We start from the raw sequence: 25851 nt of genomic DNA, 5'->3' as shown, positions 1-25851 counted from the left end.
ATATGTTAAGAGGGAAAATAGATCAATTGAAATATCAAATATTTTAAATATAATGGAGTACAAGTATAATTTTAGTATATTTTTCTCTTGTTCTTTGTTTTTTTCTCTTTATGATCATGCTATATTTCTATCCTCTCTCACTAGCTTTGTATAACCAAAGGATGCCTTTCCTAAGCCTCAAGGTAACCACAATGCAAATATCTGTGATAAGCACACACAAAAAAGCAAGGAACAAAAAACCAACTACTAAAGTAAATAACCAACAAATAAAACCATTAAGAAACAAAGAACTAAATTAACTATAAATGGCTATAGTAAGGCCTTACTTATTGATAGTAAGACCTTGAATTCAAATGGATCTTCAAGTAAAAGACACAGAGACTGAATGGATGAATAAAGATCCACCTAATTATATATAATTTCAAAAAAAACTCACTTCACTTCTCAGGACATAGAAAGACTGAAAGATTGAAATAAGATATTCCATCCAAATGGAATCTAAAAGAAAACAGGAGAAGCCATACTTATGTCAGATAAAATAGACTTTGAATGAAAACCATTAAAAAGAAGGTCACTGTAAAATTATAAAGACGTCAATTCAGCAAGAGGAAATAATTCACAGTATGTATCCAAATACATAAAGTAAATATTAATAGACCTAAAATGAGAGAGAGAATCTAATACAGTAGTAGTAGGGGATTTAAAAAACCCACTTTCAGCAATAGATAGGTCATTCACATGGAAAATCAATAAAGCAACAGAATTATATTGCATCCTAGACCCAATGGACCAAAGAGATATCTACAGAATACTCACCCAATAGCTGTCAAATATACATTTTCTAATCAGCACATGAAATATTCTCCAGCATGGTTCATAAGTCTACAAAACAAGTCTAAACAAATTTAAATAACTAAAATTTTGTCAAGTATCCTTCCTGACCACAATGCAATAAAACTAGAATTCAATAACAATAAAAAGTGGAAATTATACAAATATAAGAAAATTAAACATTATTTTTGGATCAAAGAAGAAAATAAGAAGGAAGTTAAATTTCTTAAAACAAATGAAAATGGAGACTAACATATCCAAACATATGGAATGCAGCAAAAATAGAACTAAGCAGTAAGGTTACATCAAAAAAGTATATCTCAAATAACCTATCTCTATATCTATGAAACTAGACAAACATGAAGGAACTAAATGCAAAATTATTAGAACAACTAAAAATCAGAGCAGAAATAAATTATATGAAGATCAAAAACAGTGCAAAAGATCAACAAAACAAAGAGTCAGTCTCTCAAAAAGATAAAACAAAATAGACAAATCCTTAACTAGTCTAAGAGAGACAAGACTCAGATGAAAAGAAGACATTACAACTGATACCTCAAAATTAAAAAGTATCATTAGAGATTAATATGAACAACTATATGTCTACAAATTTGATAACCTAGAAGAAATTGACACATTCCTACATTCTTACAACTAAGTGAGACTGAATCATGAAACAATAGAAAACCTAACCAGACCAATAACAAGCAAGAGGATGAATCAGTAATAGTCTCCCATCGAAGAAAAGCCCCAAAACAAAGGACTACCCTGCTGAATTCTACTAAACATTTAAAGAAGACCAATGCCAATTCTCCTTAAGTTATTCCAAAGAAACAGAAACGGAAGGAATTCTTCCAAACACATTCTACAAGATCAGCAAATAACCTGGTAACAAACCAGATAAGGGCAAGACAAAAAGAGAAAACTATAGCCTAATATCCTTAATGGACACAGATGCAAAAAGTTCTCAACAAAATACTAGCAAACTGAATCCAATAGTACATAAAAAAGATTATGCAGTAGGATCAAGTGGGATTCTCTCCAGGAATATAGGATGGTTCACCATATGAAAATCAATAAGTCTGTTATACCCCATTAACAGAACAAAGGACAAAAACTATATTATCATCTTGATAGATTCAGAAAAAGAATTTGATAAAATTCAACATTCCTTCATTATAAAAATATTGGTAAATTAGGCACACAAGGAATACATCTCAACATAATAAGTCACAATAGCTACCGTTATACAAAATGGGGAAAAGTTGAAAGATTTCTAAGATCTGGAGCAAGATAAAAATGTCCAAATGTCTACTTTCAACCAACATGCTATGCTGCTGAACATCCTAGGTAGAACAATCAGGCAAGAGAAACACAGAAAGAAAGAAAGGACATCCAAATTGGAAGCCAAACTGTCACTATTGTCACCAAAACTATTAAATAAATTCATTAAAGATGCAGGACACAATATTAAGATACAAAAATCAGTGATGCTGCTATATGCCAATAGTGAATTATCTAAAATAAAAATTGTAGAAAGCTATTCCCTTTACTAAAACTACAAAATATGTGGGTGTTTATACAAATATGCAAAACACATATACCTAAGAATAAATGTAACTAAGGACTTGAAAGATCTTTATAAAGAAAATTATAAAACATTTCATTATAAAGAAAACTGAAGAGGACACCAAAAAAGAGGAAAAACCGCCTGTATTCATAGATTGAAAGAATCAATATTGTTAAAATGTCCATACTACCCAAAGTAATCAATTAATACAATGCAATCCCTGTGAAAACACTAAGACATTCTTCCCAGAATTAGAAAAAAATAATCCTAAAATTTATATGGAACCAAATTGTCAAAATTATCTTGAGTAAACGAACAGGAGGCATTATAATACCTGACTTCAAAACATACTACAAAGCTACACCAGGGTAGTTCACAAAGCATGGTACTGGCAATAAAAACACACACAGACCAATGGAACAAAATAGAGTTTCTAAACTGGTATTTACAGCCAACTGATTTTTGACAAAGGTGCTAAAAGCATAATTTGGATAAAAGTACCTGGAAAACTGGAAATCCACATGCAAAAGAGTGAAACTAAATTTTTATCATTCACCAGTTACAAATATCAACTCAAAACTAATTAAAGACTCAAATATAATATGTGAAACTACAAAACATCTAGAAGGAAATAATTCAGGACAATGGAATGGACAAGGATTTTTTGAACAAAACCCCAAAAGCACAAGGAAAAAGCAAAAGCAAAAAGGTATAAATGGGATTACTTATAGACTAAAAAGCTTCCAATGGCAAAGAAACAAACAGAACCAAGAGATAACCTAGAGAATGAGAGAAAATATTTGAATCATTTTACAAGGAGATAATTTTTAGAACATATAATTAACTCCTGAATATAAGTAGCAACACAACCTGATTGAAAATGTGCAAGAGTCTTAAGTAGGTATTTGCCAAAAGACGACATACGAAAATAACCAGCAGATATATGCTCAACACCATCAATACACAGGAAAATGAAAAACAAAACCACAATGAGGTTATCACCTCATCCCAGGCAAGACTATTATCAAAAAGACTAAAAATAACAAGTGCTGGTGAGGATGTGGAGAAAAGTAAACTCATGTACACTGTTGATAGGAATGTAGTTAGTATAACCATTATGAAAAACATATGAAAGTTTCCCAAATATTAAAACTAAAACTTTGATATGATTTATTTATCCCACTAATTGGTAATATATCCAAGTAACTAAAATTAGTGTGTCAAAGAGACATCTATGCTCCCATGTTCATTACAATTGTACTCACAGTATCCAAGAAATGGAACTAATTTCAGTGTTCATCAATGGATGAATAAATAAAGAAAATGTGGTACACACATATACAGTAGAAAACTATTCAACCATAAAAAAACAGGATGAAATCCTGTCATTTGCAATAACATAAATGGTAATGGAGATCATTAAGTGCTCAGCCATAAAGAATGAAATTATGGCATTTGCTGGTAAATTTATGGAAATGGAGAATATCATCCTAAGTGAAATTAAGCCAAACTCAAGAACTCAAAAGTTGAATGTTTTCTCATATGCAGAAGCTAGAGCAAAATAAAGGAAAAAAGATTAGAAGGATAGGATATAATAAATGTAAAGGAAGATCAGTAATGTAAAGAAGAGGTAGAGTGGAGGGATGGTAAGGTCAAGCAATGCAGAATTTATTATTTAAAAAATCTTATGTGCATATATAAATATACCACAGGGATTTTAACCTTTATGCATAAAGAAAAAGAACCAATCAAATATAAATAAGTAGACAAGCCTAAGGAAGTCTGGTAGAGGAAAGAGAACAGGGGAGAGGAGGAAGGATGGGGGAGAAAAGGGAGAAGGAAAAGGGGGATCACAAATTGAAACCACATTCTATACCTGTCTGAGTTTGTCAGGATGAACCCAACAATTATGTATAATTATAAAGCTCTAATCAAGAAAACATCAAGGAAAAAACCTGGATTTCTATTTCCTTAATATGAAAATGTAAGTGTTCTATTATTCTGACTCACAAAAATGATTTTAAAAACTTATCAAAATTATATATTAAAAATTATTTAAAATTTCCTCTCCAAATCTATTGAGTTAGTGAAAAAATGACAAGACTAAAAATTTTTCTAACAATTATAATCACTGCAGTCACATTTAAAGAAAACTCAAGTCTGATCAATCTAGACACAACCCCACTCAGACACATTCAAGTGTGTTGGAATAACTTTCAGTTTACAGCTAGCAGCTAGCAGCTATGAGCAGCTCGGAGTGCTTGAAGAATCTACACTCCGTCAGGCCTGATAGAAATGCCTGCAGGATGGGATGCTCTGCTCCAGCAAGCCTTTAGTGAAACCATATCCTTAGCTGCCAAGCCAGGAAACTGATAGCCAGGAGCTTCAACATAGAACTCACCAACTCCTGTGTGTTGATTCTCTACCATCCCACAACAAGGTAGCCGAGCAACTAATTGACCAGAACCACAGCACACATGTATTATAAAATATTGTGCATTTAAACACAATAGAAAAACACTAAAATAATGCTTATCTAGAACTCATGTTAATTATTCATTAAAAGTAATGATCATTATTCTTCCTAGAGAATTAATTTAAAACTCTTCTGTTCCTCTGCAGTTGAAAACTCCCTTATTGTATAATTTAATTAGATTTTTGAAGTGACCCAACATATTAATCTAGGCTTGGATCTGTATAGAAATGTGTTCTTTTACCTAATTAGGATAGGCATCTTTGTTAATTACATCTTTAAGATAAACACTAGAAAAAATTATGCTACTCCTCTAGATTCATTATTTAGTTAACAAAGAGATATTAAATTTCCAGAATATAGAAAGACCCCATAACAATTCCACCCCAATATTATCTTTTAGATGTGAATTAACAATAGTTAATATTTGTAGGGTATTTAACATATGGTAGGCACAGTTCTAAGTGCTTTCTTTACAAGTATTAACTCTAGTTGTTATAACAATCTATTTTCTCTATTTCACAGAGCCAGTAACTAGGCAAAGAGCTAATTATGATGTGCAAAGTGGAATTTTAGACTAGGTAGTACAGTTCATTAGTCCATGCTTTACAAATTTAGACTTAATGGTAAAAATAATTTATTTCTGCTCTGTTTTACTAACTTTTGTATTTTATCTGACCACTATGATTTTTAAATGAATAATGATAAATTATACTAAACTAAAAATTATAAGTATGTATGTAGAGGAGATACTGAGGATTCAACCCAGGGTCACTCTATCTCTGAGTTATACCCGTAGATCATTTTTATTTTGAGATAGGGTCTTGCAAAGTTGTTGAGGCTGGATTTGAACTTATGATCCTTCAAAGTTTATTTTATAAGTGGAGTTTGATTTCAGTCTCTGTACTTCTTGTCTCATTCATTTTCTAGTGTTTCATTTCAAAACAAAGTTCTTCCAGGACCTCCTTGCTTTGAGGGTCTGGGTTGAGAAATCAGCTAAGATTTGAATGGGTTTCCCCCTATATGTTATCTGATACTTCTCTCTCAGAACAGCCTTTAAAAATCTTAACCTTATTCTGTATATTAGGCATTTTTGGTGTGGGTCTGTTGTAATTTTGTACATTTTGGTGTTCTGTAAGCCTCTTATATTTGATTTTTCATTTCATTTTTCAGGTTTGGGAAATTTCTGATATTATTTCATTGAAAAGATTTTCATTCCTTTGGTTTGTATCTTCACACCTTCCTCTATCCTGATAAGTATTAAAGTGGTCCTTTCATGTTATCACATAATTCTCAGAAGTTCTGTTTATGGTTTCTTACTATCTTCTCTGTGTAGTCAACTTGATTTTCAAGACTATACATTTGACTTTGTTGCCTATGGGTCTGACTTCCAAGTAGTTTATTCTGTTGGTTGTACTTTCCATTGAACTTTTAATTTTTTTTTATCCCTTCATTTTGAGGACTTCTGCTTGATTTATTTTCATAATCTCTCTTTTTTTTTTTTTAAAGAGAGAGAAAGAGGTGGGGAGGGAGAGAGAGAATTTTTTAATTTTTTTTTTTTTAGTTTTTGGTGGACACAACATCTTTATTTTATTTTTATGTGGTGCTGACGATTGAACCCAGCACCCCGCGCACACCAGGCGAGTTCGTTACCGCTTGAGCCACATCCCTAGCCCAAATAATATCTCTTTATTGAAGTTTACTTTCACCTCCTGAAATTTATCTCTGATTTCACTCCTTATATTTTATATCCAGCAAAATTAAGCTTCAGATTTGAAGATGAAATAAAAACCTTTCATGATAAACAAAAGTTAAAATAATTTGCAACTAGAAATTCTGGACGATAGAACATTCTCAGCAAAATATTCCATGAGGAGGAAATGAAAAAAAAAAAAGTGAAAACCAGCAAAAGGAGGAATTTCAATTATACTAAAGAAAAGTCAATCAAAGGAGAAATAAAATCAAATTAAAAACTAGAAATAAATCCAAATGACTAGGAATACAAATCACATCTCAATAATAACCTTGAACATTAATGGCCTAAACTCACCAATCAAAATATACAGAGAGGCAGATTGGATTTAAAAAACAACAACAACAATATGCTGTCTCCAAGAGACTTATCTCACAAAGACATTCACAGAATAAAGGTGAAATGATGGGAAAAAACATCACTCACGAGGATAGTGTAAATAAGCAGGAGTTTCTATCCTCATATCAGACAGAGTGGACTCTAAGCCAAAGTTAATGAGAAGGGACAAAGAAGGACATTTCATACTGCCTAAAGGAATTATACATCAACAAGATATAACAATCCTAACTATCTATGCCCCAAACAATGGAGCATCTACATACAGCAAACCAACCTTTCTAGATTTCAAGAATCAAATAGACCACACAAAATACTATGTCTCTGTCACCAATGGATAGTTCCTCCAATCAAAAACTAAGTAAAGAAGCTATAGAAGTAAAATATACAATTGATAATTCAGATTTAACAGACATACATAGAATATTTCATCCATCAATAACTAAATACACTTTCTTCTCAGCAGCACATGAATCCTTCCCTAATATAGACCATGTTATGTAAGCTATCACAAATGTTGACATACAATTGTAATATTAACTTAATATATTTTAGCATCTGTAGGCTTATTTTGATAGCTTCCTTTCCATTGTTTTTTCTTTCCTAATATTTCTTTTTTTTTTTTATTGGTCGTTCATAACATTACATAGTTCTTAATACATCATATTACACGGTTGATTCACGTGGATTATGAACTCCCGCTTTTACCCCGTATACAAATTGCTGTATCACATCAGTTTCCCTTCCATTGATTGACATATTGCCTTTCTAGTGTCTGATGTATTCTGCTGTCTGTCCTATTCTCTACTATCCCCCCTCCCCTCCCCTCCCCTCCCCTCCCCTTTTCTCTCTCTACCCCTTCTACTGTAAATCATTTCTTCCATTTGTATTATCTTGTCTTGCCCCTCCTTTCCTCTTATATGACATTTTGTATAACCCTGATGATCGCCTTCCATTTCCATGCAATTTCCCTTCTCACTCCCTTTCCCTCCCACCTCTCATCCCTGTTTAATGTAAATCTTCTTCTCAAGCTCTTCGTCCCTACCCTGTCCTTGTTTACTCCCCTTATATCAAAGGAGTCATTTGGTATTTGTTTTTTAAAGATTGACTAACCTGATTTAGTTTCTTCCACAGATTGAGGACAGGAGAAAGTTCATTAGACCAGATTTCTCTATCAAATTTGCAACCAGCTGTTACTGATCTGCCCAGGATCCTCAGCTGTGAAATAACCTGAATGAAAAAAAATTAGTAGCAATAAATAGAAATATTTGCAACAGAAAAAAACAATACCAGCACAAAACCAAGCATATTTATTTTATAAAAATGATCAAATATGTTGTAAGCAGGTTTTAATACTATTGTCTCTGTACAATTGGCTTCATATTTTACTGATTTTATTTTTAGTAGTTAAAAAAATGTAAAATGAAGGGAAACCAGTATAAAATTATAATTGTAATGTCTCTTATTTGCAAAGCTGCTACTTTATGCAGAAAGATCTCATTATCCATTATTAATAACCTGAGCTTTATTTGCTAATCTTTAAAAATCTGTCTTTTTTATTAAGTTTCATGATTTCCAAACTGCCAACATGGTTTTTTAAAAAATATAAAATGATAGGAAAGATAGTAAATACCATAGTAAACACTATATAAAATGGTAAACCAATTTTAAGCAATTACTGGTTGGTAAAAATTATTCATAAATCTAAGTTCTAATGCCCTACTAATTTTAGGCTGCCATTTCAATGTTTCATCTACACACAGGGCTCCAATGAAAGATGTATATAGTTCAATTAATTAAAATGAAGAAAGGTAAATAATTATTCCTTATTTTGGATTTTTGGTTCCATATTTACTATTATCAGCTTCTCTATCATTCTCATTACAAGCAATTAACACAGTGGCTTTTTCTAAAATAGAATTAAATAGCTCCCATTTTAAGAGCATTTATTAACCTCCTTATTCATTTGTTAAAAATTATCTGAAATATTACCAAGTATGCTAAATCCTACATCACAGATAGTGTAGTGTATGAAAGAAAGAAAGAAATGAAAGAAAGGAAGAAAGAAAGAAAAGAAAAAATTGCTGACTGTTCTTTATAATATTTTAATTAAATATTAAAATTCCCACTACCTGGTCCACCACTTTGACACCCAGCTTGGCACTTAGCACTCAGAGCTTGGCAAGAGATTGACCCCAGGAGGCCAGAAAGAGCAGTATCCAAGAGCAAAAGAAGTGGCCAAGGATAAGCTCCCCATCCCACAAGTGGAACCCTGGGGAGATTCCTGGGGTATAGTCTCCCAACATAGATTGGCATCTACTGGGCTCTAGAGATGCATTGTTAATTCAACACCACCAGGCAATTCACCATGCATAAAGCACATGGAACCTCACTAAACCTAAGCCCCATTCCCAGAAATTCCACCTTGGGAACTCCTTTAACAGAATCCAGCAAACACCCTGGAAGTGGAGCTAACAGATTATCCCATTCCATCCCACACCACTCTACCAAGAAAGGAAGTTAAGAAGTCTTAAACCCCAATTTGCAACTCAGTAAGCAACACAATAAAAAGAAGAACTCAACAGCCCATGACTCATACTCCCACACTCATTCATACCTTAAAAAGAAATGAAAAGAAAATCACTTGAGCACAGATAAAAAACATGTATTCTCACTATTTTGTCCACCATAATGAAAACAACTTCTTAACTTTTCACCATGATTTTTCTTTTCTTTTCTTTTCTTTTTTAAATGTGTATCAACTTATTCAAGAATAATTATACATATGCATATGTTATATGTTTCTGTCTTCTCATTTCTAGCCTCTTTTTTTATAAAAGTTATTTTTCCTTGTTCTGTTTTTTGAGGATTAAAGATTTTGGTTAGTATATTTTAATTTTCTTTTTTATTATCTTTCTGACTACTCTATTTCCCTTGTTTCCCGCTCTTATTTTCTTTTGATAACAGTCAAATTCTACTATTCCCACTTTCACTTTTCCTTTAAATTTTTGCTTCTGTTTCTTCTCCTCCCAGCTCAAAACCAACACATCCTACATTACCACAGCATTTTTCATACTTATAGGAGGGTTGAAAAGTGTTTGCAATTTATATCTCATTGTCTCTTAAAGCTATCCTTCACATGTCTTAACAATATAGGTTTATATAATGCCAAATCCCAACCACCAATGCGATAGCATTAATAATTAATATTAATAATTAACAAAACCTATTGTCAAATTTTATGCCAGATATAATTTTTTATCATTTACCCTTTTACCAATGAAAGCTGCTAATACTATTGCTGCTTATTGTGCAAACTAATATTATATATATATTATTTGCATAGGTTGATGCTATTATTTGTTTTCCCCATAATCTATGAGGTGGTAGAACATGCAGGGACACTATAGGGTAGGGTAGGGTAAAAACTCCACAATTAAAAATCCATAAAGATAGATGGGTAGATAAAAAATATGAAAAAGCAAGGGAACAAACCATCCCAAACAACACAGAATACATCAACAAAGACTTCACTGACACCACAGTAGAGGAAATGTCAGAGAAGAAAAGTAGAAAGGTTATGGTTAAACAGATCTATGAGTTAAAAAAAAATGACAATGTAAGGAGTAAAATCAGAGAAAATACAAGTAGTGAAAGATCACTTCAATAAGAAAATAGAGATTCTGAAGAAGAATCAATCAAAAATGTTCAAAATGAAGCAATCAATAAATGAAATAAAAAATCCAATGGAAAGCATCAATAGACTAGACCACTTGGAAGATTGAATTTCAGGCAATGAAAACAAAATATATGATCTGGAAAATATGTTGATCATGGAAAAAAGATATTAATAGAATAACATGAACTGAACTTTAAGAAGTATGGGATAACATGAAAAGGCCAAATTTAAGATTCCTCAGGATTGATGAAGGCTCTAAAAAACAACTAAAAAAAGGCACAATCTTCTCAATGAAAGAATTGGCAGAAATTTTCCCAAACCTAAAGAATGAAATTAAAAAACAAATACAGGAAGCATACAGCACTCCAAACATACAAAATTACAACAGACCTAACATATAGATTAAGGATAGAATTTTAAGGGCTGCTAGAGAAGAACAACTGGTACATTTAGAGAGAAACCAATACAGATCTCAGCTGAATTTTCATCCCAGACACTAAAAGTTAGTAGATCTTGGAATAATATGTACCAACCTATGAAAGAAAAAGGATGCTAACCAAGAATACTATACTAAGCAAAATTAAGCTATAGACTTGAAAATGAAGTAAAAACATTCCACAATAAACAAGTTTAAAAATCACAAGTAGAAAACAAGCACAATAAAACATACTTAATAAAATATTACATGGAGAAGAAATAGAGAATAAAAAGTAAAACTAGAAGGGAAATAAGCTACACTAAAAGAATAGTCAATCAAAGGAGAATCTACTTCAAATTTTAAAAACTAGAAATAAATAAAAATGAGAGGCTATAAAAAACATCTCTCAATAACAACATTTAAGTGTAAATGGTTTAAAATCATCAACCAAAAAACACCTGGGCTTGCAGACTGGATTTAAAAAGAAGACCCAATAAAATGCTATCTCCAGAGACTCACCTCACAGGCAAAGACATCCACAGACAGATGGGATAAAACATATCACTGACATGGATCTAATAAACAATAAGGAGTTTCTATTCTCATATCAGATAAAGTGGACTTCAAATCAAATTTAATCAGAAGGGACAAAGAAGGCCATTTCATACTGTTTAAAGGAATCAAACAACAATAAGAAATAGCAGTCATAAATATTTATGCCCCAAATAATGGATCATCTATGGCCATCAAACAAACCCTATTCAATATCAGGAATGAAAGAGACCACAACACAATAATACTGGTTGACTTTAACATACCTCTCTCAACAGTAGATAGATCATACAAACAGAAACTAAATAAAGAAATTATAGAACTAAAAATATAATAATTTGGTTTAAGAGATATATATATATAGAATATATATATATAGAATATATATCCATCAATGATTGAATATAACTTATTCTCAGCAGCACATGGAACTTTTTCTACAGTAGACCACATTCTAGGCCACAAAGCAAGGCTTAGTAAATACCAAAAGAGAGAGAGAGAGAGAGAGAGAGAGAGAGAGAGAGAGAGAGAAGAACATTCTATCAGATCATAATGGAATGGAATTAGAAAGCAATAATACAGTAAAAAATACAAGGTATGCTAATACCTGGAAACTAAATAATATTCTACTGAATGATCCATGGATAGCAGAAATCTGGGATGAAATAAAAAAATACTTAGAAGTAAATGAGAATAGTGGAAGAGAATCTCAAAATCTCTGGAATGCTATGACAACAGTTCTAACAGGAAAGTTCACAGCATTGAGCTCATTCATTAAAAGAATAGAAAGAAGGGCATCCAAGATGGTGGGCCAGAGGGAGGCAGCATTCTGTGTCCATCCATAACTGGGACACACGTAGTGGTAATTCTGCTTTTCTGTGAGTGATACAGGACCCTCCCACAGCTGCAGTGCACACACAGGGCTCCAAGCTTCAAGGTCAGAGTAGGACTCCTGTCTACTCTCCCATGCAGGGCTCCAGGGTGCCCAGCAGGACCAGTGACATCAGCACCCACAGAGTACTCCTGGCCACCCACTGGAGCAGAAATCATTGATGCTGCTCCCATGCAGAACACCCAGCCACTACCCAGGTGTAGGAACTCCAGACAACACTCTTGTGTGACCGCCATTTACCAACATGGGGCTCTACCGGTTGCCTCCATCTTGGTACTCTGCAGCCACTGACATAGTCCCCTACATGCAGTACCTATCTGTACCTGGCAACATTGCATAGGCTCTGAAGACAGCCAACAGCCACAACACTGCATGCCACAGAGCTTATATCTGAACGCATAACCCAAGCCATGGACTGGCTCCCCCACCCAAGCCGACACCCCGTCAATGAAAGCAGCCACCTCCATTGTGGGTCACTTTAGTCACAATTATTAGTTGGAGCAACTCCAGTTTGGAACATCTGCTGGGCAGATACCATATTTCCCAACTCTTCCCTCTCTCTGGCAGCTGCTAACCTGGCACAGTGACAGCCCAATAGAAAACAGCTATCCCAGACAAGTGAGCAATCTACCCACAATACCTCCAGAGAGAAAGGTCCTGGAGAAGAAGTAGAAAAGGAAAGTACAGTTCAGAGATGAATTTAGAGACCAGGAACTGTGAGATGCACAGGTGAGATAGGAGATAAGATTGGGTGCCCACATGACAAGAGTGGGCCCCAAAGAAGATCCTTGGGGTACAGTCTCCCATTGGGGAACCAGTGGATATCATACCCCACTTTCAGGTGCCCTGCACCCAAGACCAACCAACACTCCCACCCTGATAACATTCACCATCCTGAGGGTGGAGATACGAGCTAACAACAGACAACTCTACTATTGGATAAAAAGGGAAGCAGGAAAGATACTGATCTCCAACCAAAACAATCCTTATTTCTTCCTTCAAGATTTTTTTTTCTTCTCCCGCTCTATTCTCTTGCCCTCACATCCCCAACATATGTGAAACCAAGTACTTTGCATGAATTAGGATACTGAGGACTGGGATGTCTGAGTAGTATATTACAGTTGTGTTGTATATTCTTTTTTTCTCCTATTTTTTACATTTTTTAATTTTTTTCTTTACATATATGTGTCTTGTGTACTCTACTGTCTTCCCACTTACTTGTCTACCCAAGAATACTTCCACTCTCTTCTCCTGCCACTAACGTTCTTCTTTAGATTCCTCTTTCACATTTTCCTTAGTAATAACTCTATATTCTCACCTCCTATCCCCTCAACATCTCATCCCCTACATCTCACCCCTGATTCTTTGTCTACATCAGAAACTGTAAACCCTTTTGTAAACCTGGTGTTTATACTGTAGATAAAAATTCAACTCACCATTTCTGTATCTTCTGACCAAACTGTAAACGTCTTAATAGCAACTGTTTGGTTTAGATTGTATATTGTTTGTATTGGGATCTTTTAACCGTTGTCGTTACCCTTCAAGAAGAGGTATTGGAATCCTGAAGGGGCACTATAAGCCTATAGGGTAAAACAGTAATGACTCGGATCCACAGTGTTAGCAGAGAAGATGAAAAGACAAGGGAAGAAAGTGCCCCCCCAAAATCAAGATACTACATTATTAGAATCCATAGCCAGAACAGCAGAAGAAATGACAAAGAAGAAATTTAGGATGTACATAATTAAAATGTTCTGTGAATTAAAGATGATATAAGAGAGGAAATACAAAAGACATTTTGATAAAGAGCTAGATAAGCAAATAAAGGTAGCAAAAGATTCCTTCAATAGAGAAGATAAAGGTTCTAAAAAATTTAAAAATAACAGAAACCCTTGAAATGAAAGAAACAATAAAAAAAATAGAAGTTCAATTGAAAGCATCACCAACAGATAATACCACTTGGTAGACCTTAGACAAAAAAGACAAAATATATAATCTTGAAAAGAATGTAGACCACACAGTGAAGACGGTAAGAAACCATGAGTAGAATATTCAAGAAATATGGGATAGCATAAAAAGACCAAATTTAAGAGTTATTGGGATAAAGGAAGGCATAGAGTTCCAAACCAAAGGAATGAATAATATGCTCAATGAAATAATATCAGAAAATTTTCCAAACATGAAGAATGAATTGGAAAACCAAATACAAGAGGCTTACAAGATGCTAAATGTACAAAATCACAACAGATCCACAACAAGGCACAGTATAATGAAAATCCCTAACAAACAGAATAAAGAGAGAATATAAAAAGCTATGAGACAAAGGAATCAGATTACATATAGGGGAAAACCAATAAGGATATCTACAGATTTTTTAACCCAGACCCTGAAAGCTAGAAGATCCTGGAACAACATATACCAAGCTCCGAAAGAAAATGGATTCCAACCAAGAAACTTATATCCAGCAAAATTAAGCTGTAGTTTTGATGATTAAATAAAAACCTTCCATGATAAACAAAAGCTAAAAGAATTTACAACTAGAAAGTCTGCACTACATCTTCGGCAAAATATTCCATGAAGAGGAAATAAAAAACAACAATAAAAATCAGCAGAGGGAGGTATTACACTAAAGGAAAAACTAATCAAACAAGAAACCATTTCAAGTTGAATAACAAAAATAAACAAAAATGGCTGGGAATACAAATCATGCCTTATTAATAACCCTGAATGTTAATGGCCTAAATTCACCAATCAAAAGACATAGACTAGCAGCTTGGATTAAAAAAAACACAGATATCATGCTGCCTCCAAGAGACTCATCTCATAGAAAAAGATATCCACAGACGGAAGGTGAAAGGTTGGGAAAAATCATACCACTCATCTGGACTGAGAAAACAAGCAGGGGTTTCCATCCTCATATCAAATAAACTAGACTTCAAGCTAAAGTTAATCAAAAGGGATAAAGAAGGACATTTCATACTGCTCAAGGGAACCATACACCAATAAGACATAACATTATAAATATATATGCCCCAAACAATGAAGCATCTACATTCATCAAACAAACTCTTTTCAAGTTCAACAGTCAAATAGACCACAACACAATAATTCTAGGCGACTTTAACACACATCTTTCACCACTGGATAGATCTTCCAAACAAAAGCTAAACAAAGAAACTATAGAACAAAGAAACAATTTAAAAAATTGACAAAACAAAAAATTGGTAAATAAATAAAATATATAAATCCTTATCCATGCCAACAAAGAGTGGAGACAGATAAATTACTAACATATATGAGGAAAAAGAAACTATCACAATAGACACGACAGAACTAGAGAAATGATTAGAAATGATTTTTAAAATTTGTACACAAATAAAATAGAAAATATCAATGGCATCAACAAATTTCTAGAGTCATATGATTTTCCCAAATTGAATCAAGATGAAATACACAATGTAAACAGACCAATTTCAAGCAATGAAATGTAAAACACCATCAGAAGCCTAAGAATCAAGAAAAGCTGAGGAACGCATGGATACACAGCTGAGTTCTTCTACAAGACCTTTAAAGAAGAATACCAATACTCTTCAAATTGTTTTGTGAAATAAATAGAAAAAGAAGGAGGACTTCCAAACTCATTCTTTGAGGTCAATACCACCCCGATTCCAAAACCAGGCAAAGACACATCAAAAAAAGAAAACTTCAGACCAATATCTCTAATGAACATAGATGCAAACATTCTCAATAAAATTCTTGCAAATCAAATTCAAAAACATATCAAAAAGATAGTGCACCACAATCAAGTGGGGTTCATCCCAGGGATGAAAGATTGGTCCAACATATGAAAATCAATAAATATAATTCATCACATCAATAGACTTAAAGATAAGAACCATATGATCACCTCAATAGACACAGAAAAAGCATTCAACAAAAAAGAGCACCCATCATGTTCAAAACACTAGAAAAACTGGGGATAACAGAAACATATCTCAACACTGTAAAAGCTATCTATGCTAAGCCCCAGGCCAACAACATTCTAAATGGAGAAATATTAAAAGACAGGGATGCCCTCTTTCACAATTTCTATTTAACATAGTTTTTGAAACACTAACCAGAGAAATTAAATTAAAGAAATTAAAGGAATATGGGTAGGAAAAGAACAATTCTAAATTAGCTCTATTTGCCAACAATATTATATTCTATACCTAAAAGACTGAAGAAATTCCACCAGAAAACTTCTAGAACTAATAAATAAATTCAGCAAAGTATCAGGATATAAAACCTACACCAAAAAATCAAAGGAATTTCTGTATATCAGTGACAGAACCACTGAAAGGGTGTTAGGGTCTGTAAACAAGTCAGGATGGCGCCTGGCATTTTGCCAGAGGGAGTGGTTTGTGAAGTAACGCCAGCAAGCCATTAAGTGTGGAGATTCCTTATTGGTTGACTGCTGTATCTAGTTTATGTTAATTAGGATAAGCTGTGTGGAATGAATATATACCCCTCCTGTGCTACAATAAATGGCTCCCACTCCTGCTGTATCAATGTACACAAGTTGCTCGTCACCCCCTGGGTTATTTTGCTGCAGCCGAACTGTGGCAAAAGGGAAACAAGAAAAACTACCCTCCAAAAAAAAAAAAAAAAAATACTTGGGAATCAACTTAACGAAGAGGGAAAGGCCTCTACAATGAAAACTATAGAACGCTAATGAAAGAAATTAAAGAAGACCTTAGAAGATGGAAAGATCTACCTTGTTCTTAGATAGAATATTGTCAAAACGATCATCCTACCAAAAGCACTATACAGATTTAATGAAATTCCAGTCAAAATCCGAATGACATTTCACATAGAAATAGAAAAAGCACTCATGAAATTCATCTGAAAAAATAATAGACTCAGAATAGCCAAAGCAATCCTTAGCAAGAAGAGTGAAGCAGGTGGCATCATTATACCAGACCTTAAACTATACTACAAAACAATAGTAACAAAAACAGCATGTTATTGGCACCAAAAAAATAGACTGGTAGACCAATGGTACAGAAGAGAGGACACAAAGAAAAACCCACATAATTACAGTTATCTTACATTTGACAAAGGTGCCATACATACATTGGAGAAAATATAGCCTCTTCAACAAATAGTGCTGGGAAAATTGGAAATCTATACGCAACAAAATGAAATTAAACTCCTATCTCTCACCATGCACAAAACTCAACTCAAAGAGAATCAAGGACCTAGTAATTAAACCAAAGACACTGCGTCTATTAGAAGAAAAAGTAGACCCAAATCACCATCATGTTGGATTAGTCCCCCAACTTCCTTAATAGGACTCCTATAGCACAAGAACTAATATCAAGAATCAATAAATGGGATGGATTCAAACTAAAAAGCTTCTTCCCAGCCAAAGAAACAATCAGAGAGGTGAATAGAAAACCTATTAGTTGGGAAAAAATTCTTACCACACTCATGTCAGATAGAGCACTAATCTCTAGAATATATAAAGAACTCAAAAATCTTAACACCCCCACCCCGCAAAATAACCCAATCAATAAATAGGCCAAGGAACTGAACAGACACTTCTCAGAAGATGATGTACAATCAATCAACAAATATATGAAAAAATGTTCAACATCTCCAGCAATTAGAGAAATGTAATTCAAAACTACTGTAAGATTTCATCTCATTCTAGTCAGAATATCAGCTATTAAGAATACAAACTCAATAAGTGTAGGCAAGGATGTGGGGGAAAAGGTACACTCATATATTGCTAGTGGGACTGCAAATTGGTGAAGCCAATATGGAAAGCAGTATGGAGAATCCTTGGAAAACTGGGAATGGAACCACCATTTGACCCAGCTATCCCACTCCTTGGTCTACATCCAGAGGACTTAAAAACAGCATACTACAAGGACACAGCCACATCAATGTTTATAGCAACTCAATTCACAATAGCTAAACTGTGGAATCAAACTTCAGTAGATGAATGGATAAAGAAAATGTGGTATATATGCACAATGGAATATTACTCAGCATTAAAAGAGAATAAAATCATGGCATTTGCAGGTAAATGAATGGAGTTGGAGAATATAATGCTAAATGAAATTAGCCAATCCCCCAAAACCAAATGCCAAATGATTTCTCTGATTTAAGGATGCTGATTCATAATATGCTGCAGGCAGGGGGGTGGCGGGGAGGAATAAATGAACTCTAGATAGGGCAAAGGGGAAAAGGGAAGGGAGGGGAAAGGGAAGGGGAACAGGGGTAGGAAAGAGAGTGGAATGTGATGGTCATTATTATCCTAAGTATATGTATGAAGACACGACGAACGTGATCCTACTTTGTGTACAACCAGAGATATGAAAAATTGTGCTCTATATGTGAAATACAAATTGTAATGCATCCTTGTTGTCATATATAATAAATTAAAATTTAAAAAAAGAAATAGTGAAAGGGGAAATAGGAAAGAAAATGTATTCATATACATGTAAATATAAATGTATATTTTATCATGAAGGATTAAAACCAAGATAATAACAAAATTGCATGCAGAGAACAATTTAACTTAATTTGGGTAGCCGTACCTGCTGTGTCTTTAGGTATAATTTAATTAAAAATAGAAAACATGTAAAAAGAAATCTTTCTTATAATTTCCCCTAGTTCTGACCTCTTCCAAGGCATTGGCAATTGTTAAAGGAAAGAAAGAAAAAGTCCTACTGATTTAACAATGAATGGAAGTCCTTTTTTTTGTGGTGAGGAGTTCACTTAAACAAAGGCAAAAAAAAAAAAATCACACTTTATCCTCTGCCTGTCAGCCAGCAAATTATTTATGAGAATTAAGTAATGCTGTGTAATCTTAGAGATGTAAAAAATATAGAGAAATTTTAATTGAGCAATATTATATCATGTTCAGGTTACCAATGAACAAATTGAGGTGTACTGGTCTTGTTCAGAGTTAGAGGGCAAGAAATGTGCTAAATTCAAATGAATGATTATGTACCATAAAATCCATTTTCTAGTTTTAACTTACCCTATTGCTGGATAATTTCCATAATAAAATGAAATATATACTTATTGAAAATTCACTTGTGTATAACCATTATACTAAACAAAATGTGAAAGTATACTCTATTTTATTGAAAATTTATTTATGTCAGCCATTATAGCAAACAGAATGAGAACGTTCCTCAAAAACATAAAAACAAAATCATCACATGATATAACAATCCCATTACTGGTATATATTCTCAAAATAAATGTAATCAATATGGTTGAAGAAACATCTACACTTGGCAGGTTTCCTGTAGTACTATTCACCTTAGCCAAGAAATGGCAACAACCTTCATGTTCATGAATGGATAAAGAAAATGTGGCACATGGCCACAATCAACAATGAAACATTATTTATCCATAAAAAGTTAAAATCTAGTCATTGGTGATTACACAGAAGGAAATTTAAAGGTCATTATGTTAAGTGAAATAAGCCCCACACCAAAAGACCACATAATCCACTAATATGTGGAATGTAAAAGTGTTGTTCTTAATATAAATTGAGAATAGAATGGTGGTTATCAGAGGCTAGGCAGAGAAGGAAAGAAAAGGAATAGGGAAAATTTGTTAATGTATATACTAAGTTAGAGTTATAAAAATATAGGTTGTAGTGCTCTATTGCATAGTAAAGTGATGATAGATTGTGATAATGCACTGTGTATTTCAAGAAAGCTGGAATAAAAGATTTTCAGTACCACAAAAAAAAATGATGTGTTTGAAAGGATATGTTTATTCTGATCTGATCATTAAAATGTTTGTATGGCAAACATCACATGGTATCCCATAAATATGTGATGTTTACGTGTGTCAATTAATTTAAAAATTTAATAGCCATTTGTTCCCTGAATGCTATTTAGAAATCCTATGAATTATTAAATCAAGAGCAAAATGACATTGTTAAAGTACACAATTTATTTGGTCTATTTGATGTAAGTCAAATATTAAAAAATTAATTACACACACACACACACACACACACACAAATACACACACAAAGACAGTGCACCATGATCAAGTGGGTTTCATCCCATGGATGCAAGCATGGTTAAACTTAAGGAAATCAATAAATATAACACATCACATGCTTAAAGACAAGAACCACATGACTATCCCAATAGATGCAGAAAAAGCATTTGACAAAATACAACATCCATTCATATTTAGAACAATGGAAAAATACCTCAGCATTACAAAAGCTAAATATGACAAACCCAAGGTCAACATCATTACAAGTTAAGAAAAACTGAAAGCATTCCCTCATTAACTAGAACAGGACATGGATGCCCTCTTTCACAACTTCTATTCAACATAGTCCTTGAAACTCTAGCCAGAGAAATTAGGCCAAAGAAAATATGTGAAGGGACACAAATAGGAAAAGAAGAGCTCAAAGTATATTTGTAGATTTAAAAGGCTCAAAAACTCCACCAGAAAACTTCTAGAACTCATCAATGAATTCTGTAAATTACAAGGATACAAAATCAACACCAATAAATCAATTGCATTCCTATATGCAAAAGAGGAATTAGCTAAACGAGAAATCAGGAAAACCATAAACATTAGCCTCATAAAAACAAAAAACAACTATTAGGAATCAATCTAACAACAGAGGAAAACTACAGAATACTAAAAAAAGAAATTGAAGAAGACCTTAGAAGATGAAAAGATCTCCCATGTTCTTGGATAGATAGAATTAACATTGTCAAAATGGCCATACTACCAAAATTGCTATACAGATTCAATGCAATTCCCATCAAAATTCCAATGACATTCTTCATAGAAACAGAAAAAGCAATCATGAAATTCATTTGGAAAAATAAGAGACCCAGAATAGCCAAAGCAATCCTTCTTAGCCAAAGGGAGCGGGGGGGAAGGAAAAAAAAAAAAAAGGAAGCAGAAGGCATCACAATATCAGACTTTATACTAAAGAGCTACAGCAACAAAAACAGCATGGTATTGGCACCAAAATAGGTAACAAGACCAATGAAACAGAATAGCACACCAGAGACAAACCCACAAAAATGCAATTACCTCATACTAGACACAAAGACACCAAAAACATACATTGTGTAAGATAGCCTCTTCAACAAATGGTGCTAAGAAAACTGGAAATCCAAATGTAATACAATGAAAGTTAACACCTATCTCTCACCCTGCACAACAATCAACTCCAAGTAGATCAAAGACCTAGGTGTTAGACCAGAAACCCTGCACATAGTAGAAGAAAATGTAGGGCCAAAAATTCAGTATATTGGCTCAGGATCTGACTTTCTTAACAAAACTCCTATAGTACAAGAAACAAACCCAAAAATCACAGCAAAGGAAACAATCAGGAGTGTGAAGAGAGAGCCTACAGAATGGGAGAAAATCTTTGCCATCTGAACTTCAGGACATTTAATATTCAGGATATACAAAGAACTCAAAAATCTTAGTACCAAAAAATCAAAGAACCCAATCATTAAATGGGCAAAGGAATGAAAAGAATCTTCTCAAAAGAAAAAATAGGAATGGTCAACAAATATATAAAAAATATTCAATATCTCTAGCAATTAGAGAAATGCAAGTTAAAACTACACAGATTTCATCTTATCTAATGAGATGATAACTATCAAAAATACAAGTAATAGTAAATGTTAGTGAGGATGTTGGGAAAATGGGATGCTAATACATTATTGGTGGGACTGCAAATTTGTGAAATCAGTCTGGAAAGCAGTATTGAGATTCCTCAAAAACTAGGAATGGAACTAGCATTTGACACAGTTATCCCACTCTTCAGCACATCCAAAGGATTTAAACCTAGCAAACTACAGTGATGCAGCTACATCAATGTTTATAGCAGCACAATTCACAATAGCTAAGCTATTGAGACAACCTAGATGCCCGTCAACAGATGAATGGATAAAGAAATTGTGGTACATACACACAATGGAGTATTACTCAGTCATAAATAAGAATGACTTTACAACATTTGCCAATAATGGATGAATCTTTAGACTATCATGCTAAGTAAAATAAGCCAATCCAAAAACCTAGGGTTGAATATTTTCTCTAATATGTGGAAGCTAAACCACAATAAAGGGAGGAGAGGGGAAAAAGAAAAGTTCAGTAAATTAAACAAAGGGGAATGAAGGGACAGGCAAGGGATAGGAATAGGAGAAACCTATTAAGAATTAATGTAACTGAATTTTCCTATGTATCTAAGTGAATCCCATCATTGTGTACACCCAAAAGAATAGGATCCTAATTAGAATAAGATATATTTCATGCTTGTATGATTTTATCAAACTATGCTGTCTTGTATAACTAAAAATAACCAATAAAAATATTAAAATTGTGCTGACTCATTGCTCAATGCAAACAAAATGAATTTAAAAAAAGACTAGGTGTATGTTTCCCTCAGGCAGTATTTTAAACTTCAACATCTGTAGAATGTTGACCACTTTTCCATTGAGAGATGTTAGGGTTTTTTTTTGTTTTGGGTTTTTTTTTTTTTTTTTACATATTGGGTCATATTTTGTTAAGCTCTTATATTACTAAACTTTGTAATAAAATAAAGACTATGAATCTTTCAGAATAAATATACTACTTAATTGTTAAATATCCACAATCATGTTGTTAAACTTGGGTTCCTCTTCAAGTGTTTGATTGATTTTCCAGCCTTAAATAACAGTAATTCAGCATTTGAATTACTTTGTTTTTCTGATAAATTATTTTCATTTTCTCTCTCTGAACTACACAACTGCACCTAATTTATCATGTTTGCTACAATACAAAGCATCACTTGTTGGTAGTCAGAAGAAGTGCTAGTTTAACTATGTTAGCATTTACTATCACTTATTTGTGTTTTAAATCTGTCAAACATGATAGAAAACAAGAATGCAAAGAAAAGTGCAAAGGAAAAAGAATGCAAAAATTTTATACATGATATTAAAAAATTATAGGAGTAAAATGTATACCAGCCAAAAAGACAGTCATGTTTTCTTCCCTAGAAAAACAATCTGTGAGGCTTGTAGTCTTTAAAAACACTATTAGATTGTTAAATAAATAGATGGAAATTTAAAAGAGTTCAAATATGTAGTAAAAAATATTCTTATTAATGATGAAATAGTATAACAACGGACCTTACTTTTTGTTCCTACAAAATCTGATACTTGTTTCTTATAAAGGATAAATAAAATGTATATAATGATTTAAAGCAGTTAAAATAGATTTTTTAAAAAATATGTTTAAGATAAAGAAAGAGACTTTTTCTATTGCTCTCATGCCACTTAATAAAAATATTTATGCCAGTCACAAACAAGATCAAATTATAATTTTTGTTAGCAATTTGTGAGATGAGACTTCACTCAAAATCAAGAGTGAAATGTACAGGTACTCTAACATGTTAAGAACTCATTATTTCAAGTCAAAATGATATTAAGCCGGACAATAAATCCCAGGAGATCTTCTAGCTTGTGGAATTTTAACACAAGTAAGTGAAAAATGAACCTCTATTCAAAAAGATGCTTAAAGTCATACTAAATATAGTAAATATACCAGTTTTCAAATATCAAATTATTTTAAGTAATAGGATGAACATATATATTAATGTTTTCTATGTGACACTGGTTAATATTAAGTAACTAATATTTATTACTAAATTATTTAAAATGTTATATCTGACTTGAGTAGACATAATTATGATGTTTTGTTAAGCTATGGATAATCAATAGTTCTAATGGTCCTACATGATGAGTAAAATCATACTGTTGCTATTTATGGAAATACAGATAAGACAGACACAAATCATATTCATATATAATAAATTGTGTGTATATATGTATTTGTATACATATAAATATGTATATACAAATCACATACATAATACACATCTCTCTTAATACTTTATTTTTAAAACATTATATACCATATATGAAAACATTTTGGCAATTAAAAAATTAAACAACAACAAGTCATATGATCTAGCCAATCCACTATTAGGTATTTGCTCAAGGAAAATAAAAGCAAATGTTCATAAAAGCATAAAACATTCAAATATTCATAGCAGCTTAATTTTTGGAGCTTGAAACTGGAAATAATCTAAACGCCCCTCAATGATTACATGAATACACAAATTGTGGTATATCCATACAATGCAATGTCACTTAGTAATAAAAAAAAAGAACCAATTAAAAAATGTCCTGATACATGTAAGAACATTGATAAATCTTATATAATTATTCTGAGAAGAAAGTCATATAGTAAAGAGTACTTGACATTATTGCTTTTTAGATAAAACTCTACAATATGAACTTATTTTTGCTGACAAAAAGGAAATCAGTGGGCAACCCGGGAACCCGCAGCAGACGGGTGGAATTGAGCACCATGGAGTTCTGGCAGCATAAAGACTCAGGGTTACATACCCTTTAAGGCTAGAGCGCGCCAGACTGGGACCCGCATCACTCCAGGGCACGGGACCAAGGACCGAATTCTGGACATAGTGGACGAACAGCCCAGTTCCCTCCAACTCACCAGACACCCCAGCGTGGAAAAGGGCAGCCGCCATCTTGGAAAATCTACCACATCAGCTTTTGCAGATATAACAGCACGACTGGCATCTGAACAGGTGTGTGAGTCCCAGCTCCCCCCTCTACCCAGCTGTGATAACTCAAAAACTTTTTGGCCAGCCTGGGTGGGCGTGATTATCAGAGCCCAGTGAAACTGAAAAGGTTCCTGATCTCCAAACCCCCTGCCCCCAGCTGTAATAAGCCAAACTTTCTCAACAGCTCTCCGTTGGCATGGCTATCAGAGGGAATAAGACAGAACAGGTTGCCTGTTTCCAACTCCCCCCTTTCCACAGCTATGCTGACTTAGTGACTAACCAACAAAGAGATAGCACTCAGTTGATCAGGAGCGCAGGGCGGCCAGGGTGCTGTGTGCCCAGAGTGAACTCAGGGCTTCGGACAAGAGTCCCATCAATTTGGGCTTGCTGGGCAGGAGAGGTGTGGGGGATAGAGACCAGGAGCAACCCAAAGAGACCGGGATTGGAGAAGCACCTAACAGGGGAGGGAGAGCTGTCTCACACAGATTGCTTCCCCCAACCTGAGGGTAGTAACTCAACCTGGAATGCACAATGCCACCTACTGGAAGAGAAGAAAACAGAATTCTAAGAGTGCATTTTTTTCCTTTTTCCTTTTTCTCTTTTTATCTTTTTCTTCTCTCTTTTCCTCTCACTTTTTTCATTCCTTTTCTCTATCTCTTCCCCACTTTTTTCTTCTTCTTTTCTTTTTACTCTTCTTCCTCCTTCTCTTCCTCTCCCAA

At 33.6% G+C, this 25851-nt stretch overlaps 1 protein-coding gene across 2 annotated transcripts in view; it reads right to left on the bottom strand.

Moving 5' to 3' along the window:
* Dync2h1 (dynein cytoplasmic 2 heavy chain 1) overlaps positions 1-25851 on the bottom strand; it is a 334173-nt gene that overhangs the window by 61716 nt on the left and 246606 nt on the right. For both annotated transcript variants that reach the window (XM_026392460.2, XM_026392459.2), the window contains one exon: positions 8077-8193. In XM_026392460.2, the coding sequence (XP_026248245.2) occupies positions 8077-8193 (117 nt within the window). The remainder of the gene's footprint in view (positions 1-8076; positions 8194-25851) is intronic.

This window comes from Urocitellus parryii, chromosome 4 (genome assembly GCF_045843805.1).
Source record: "Urocitellus parryii isolate mUroPar1 chromosome 4, mUroPar1.hap1, whole genome shotgun sequence".
NCBI lineage: Eukaryota > Metazoa > Chordata > Mammalia > Rodentia > Sciuridae > Urocitellus > Urocitellus parryii.
Note: the sequence above shows the minus strand (reverse complement) of the source record. Positions and strands in the feature narration are given on the sequence as shown.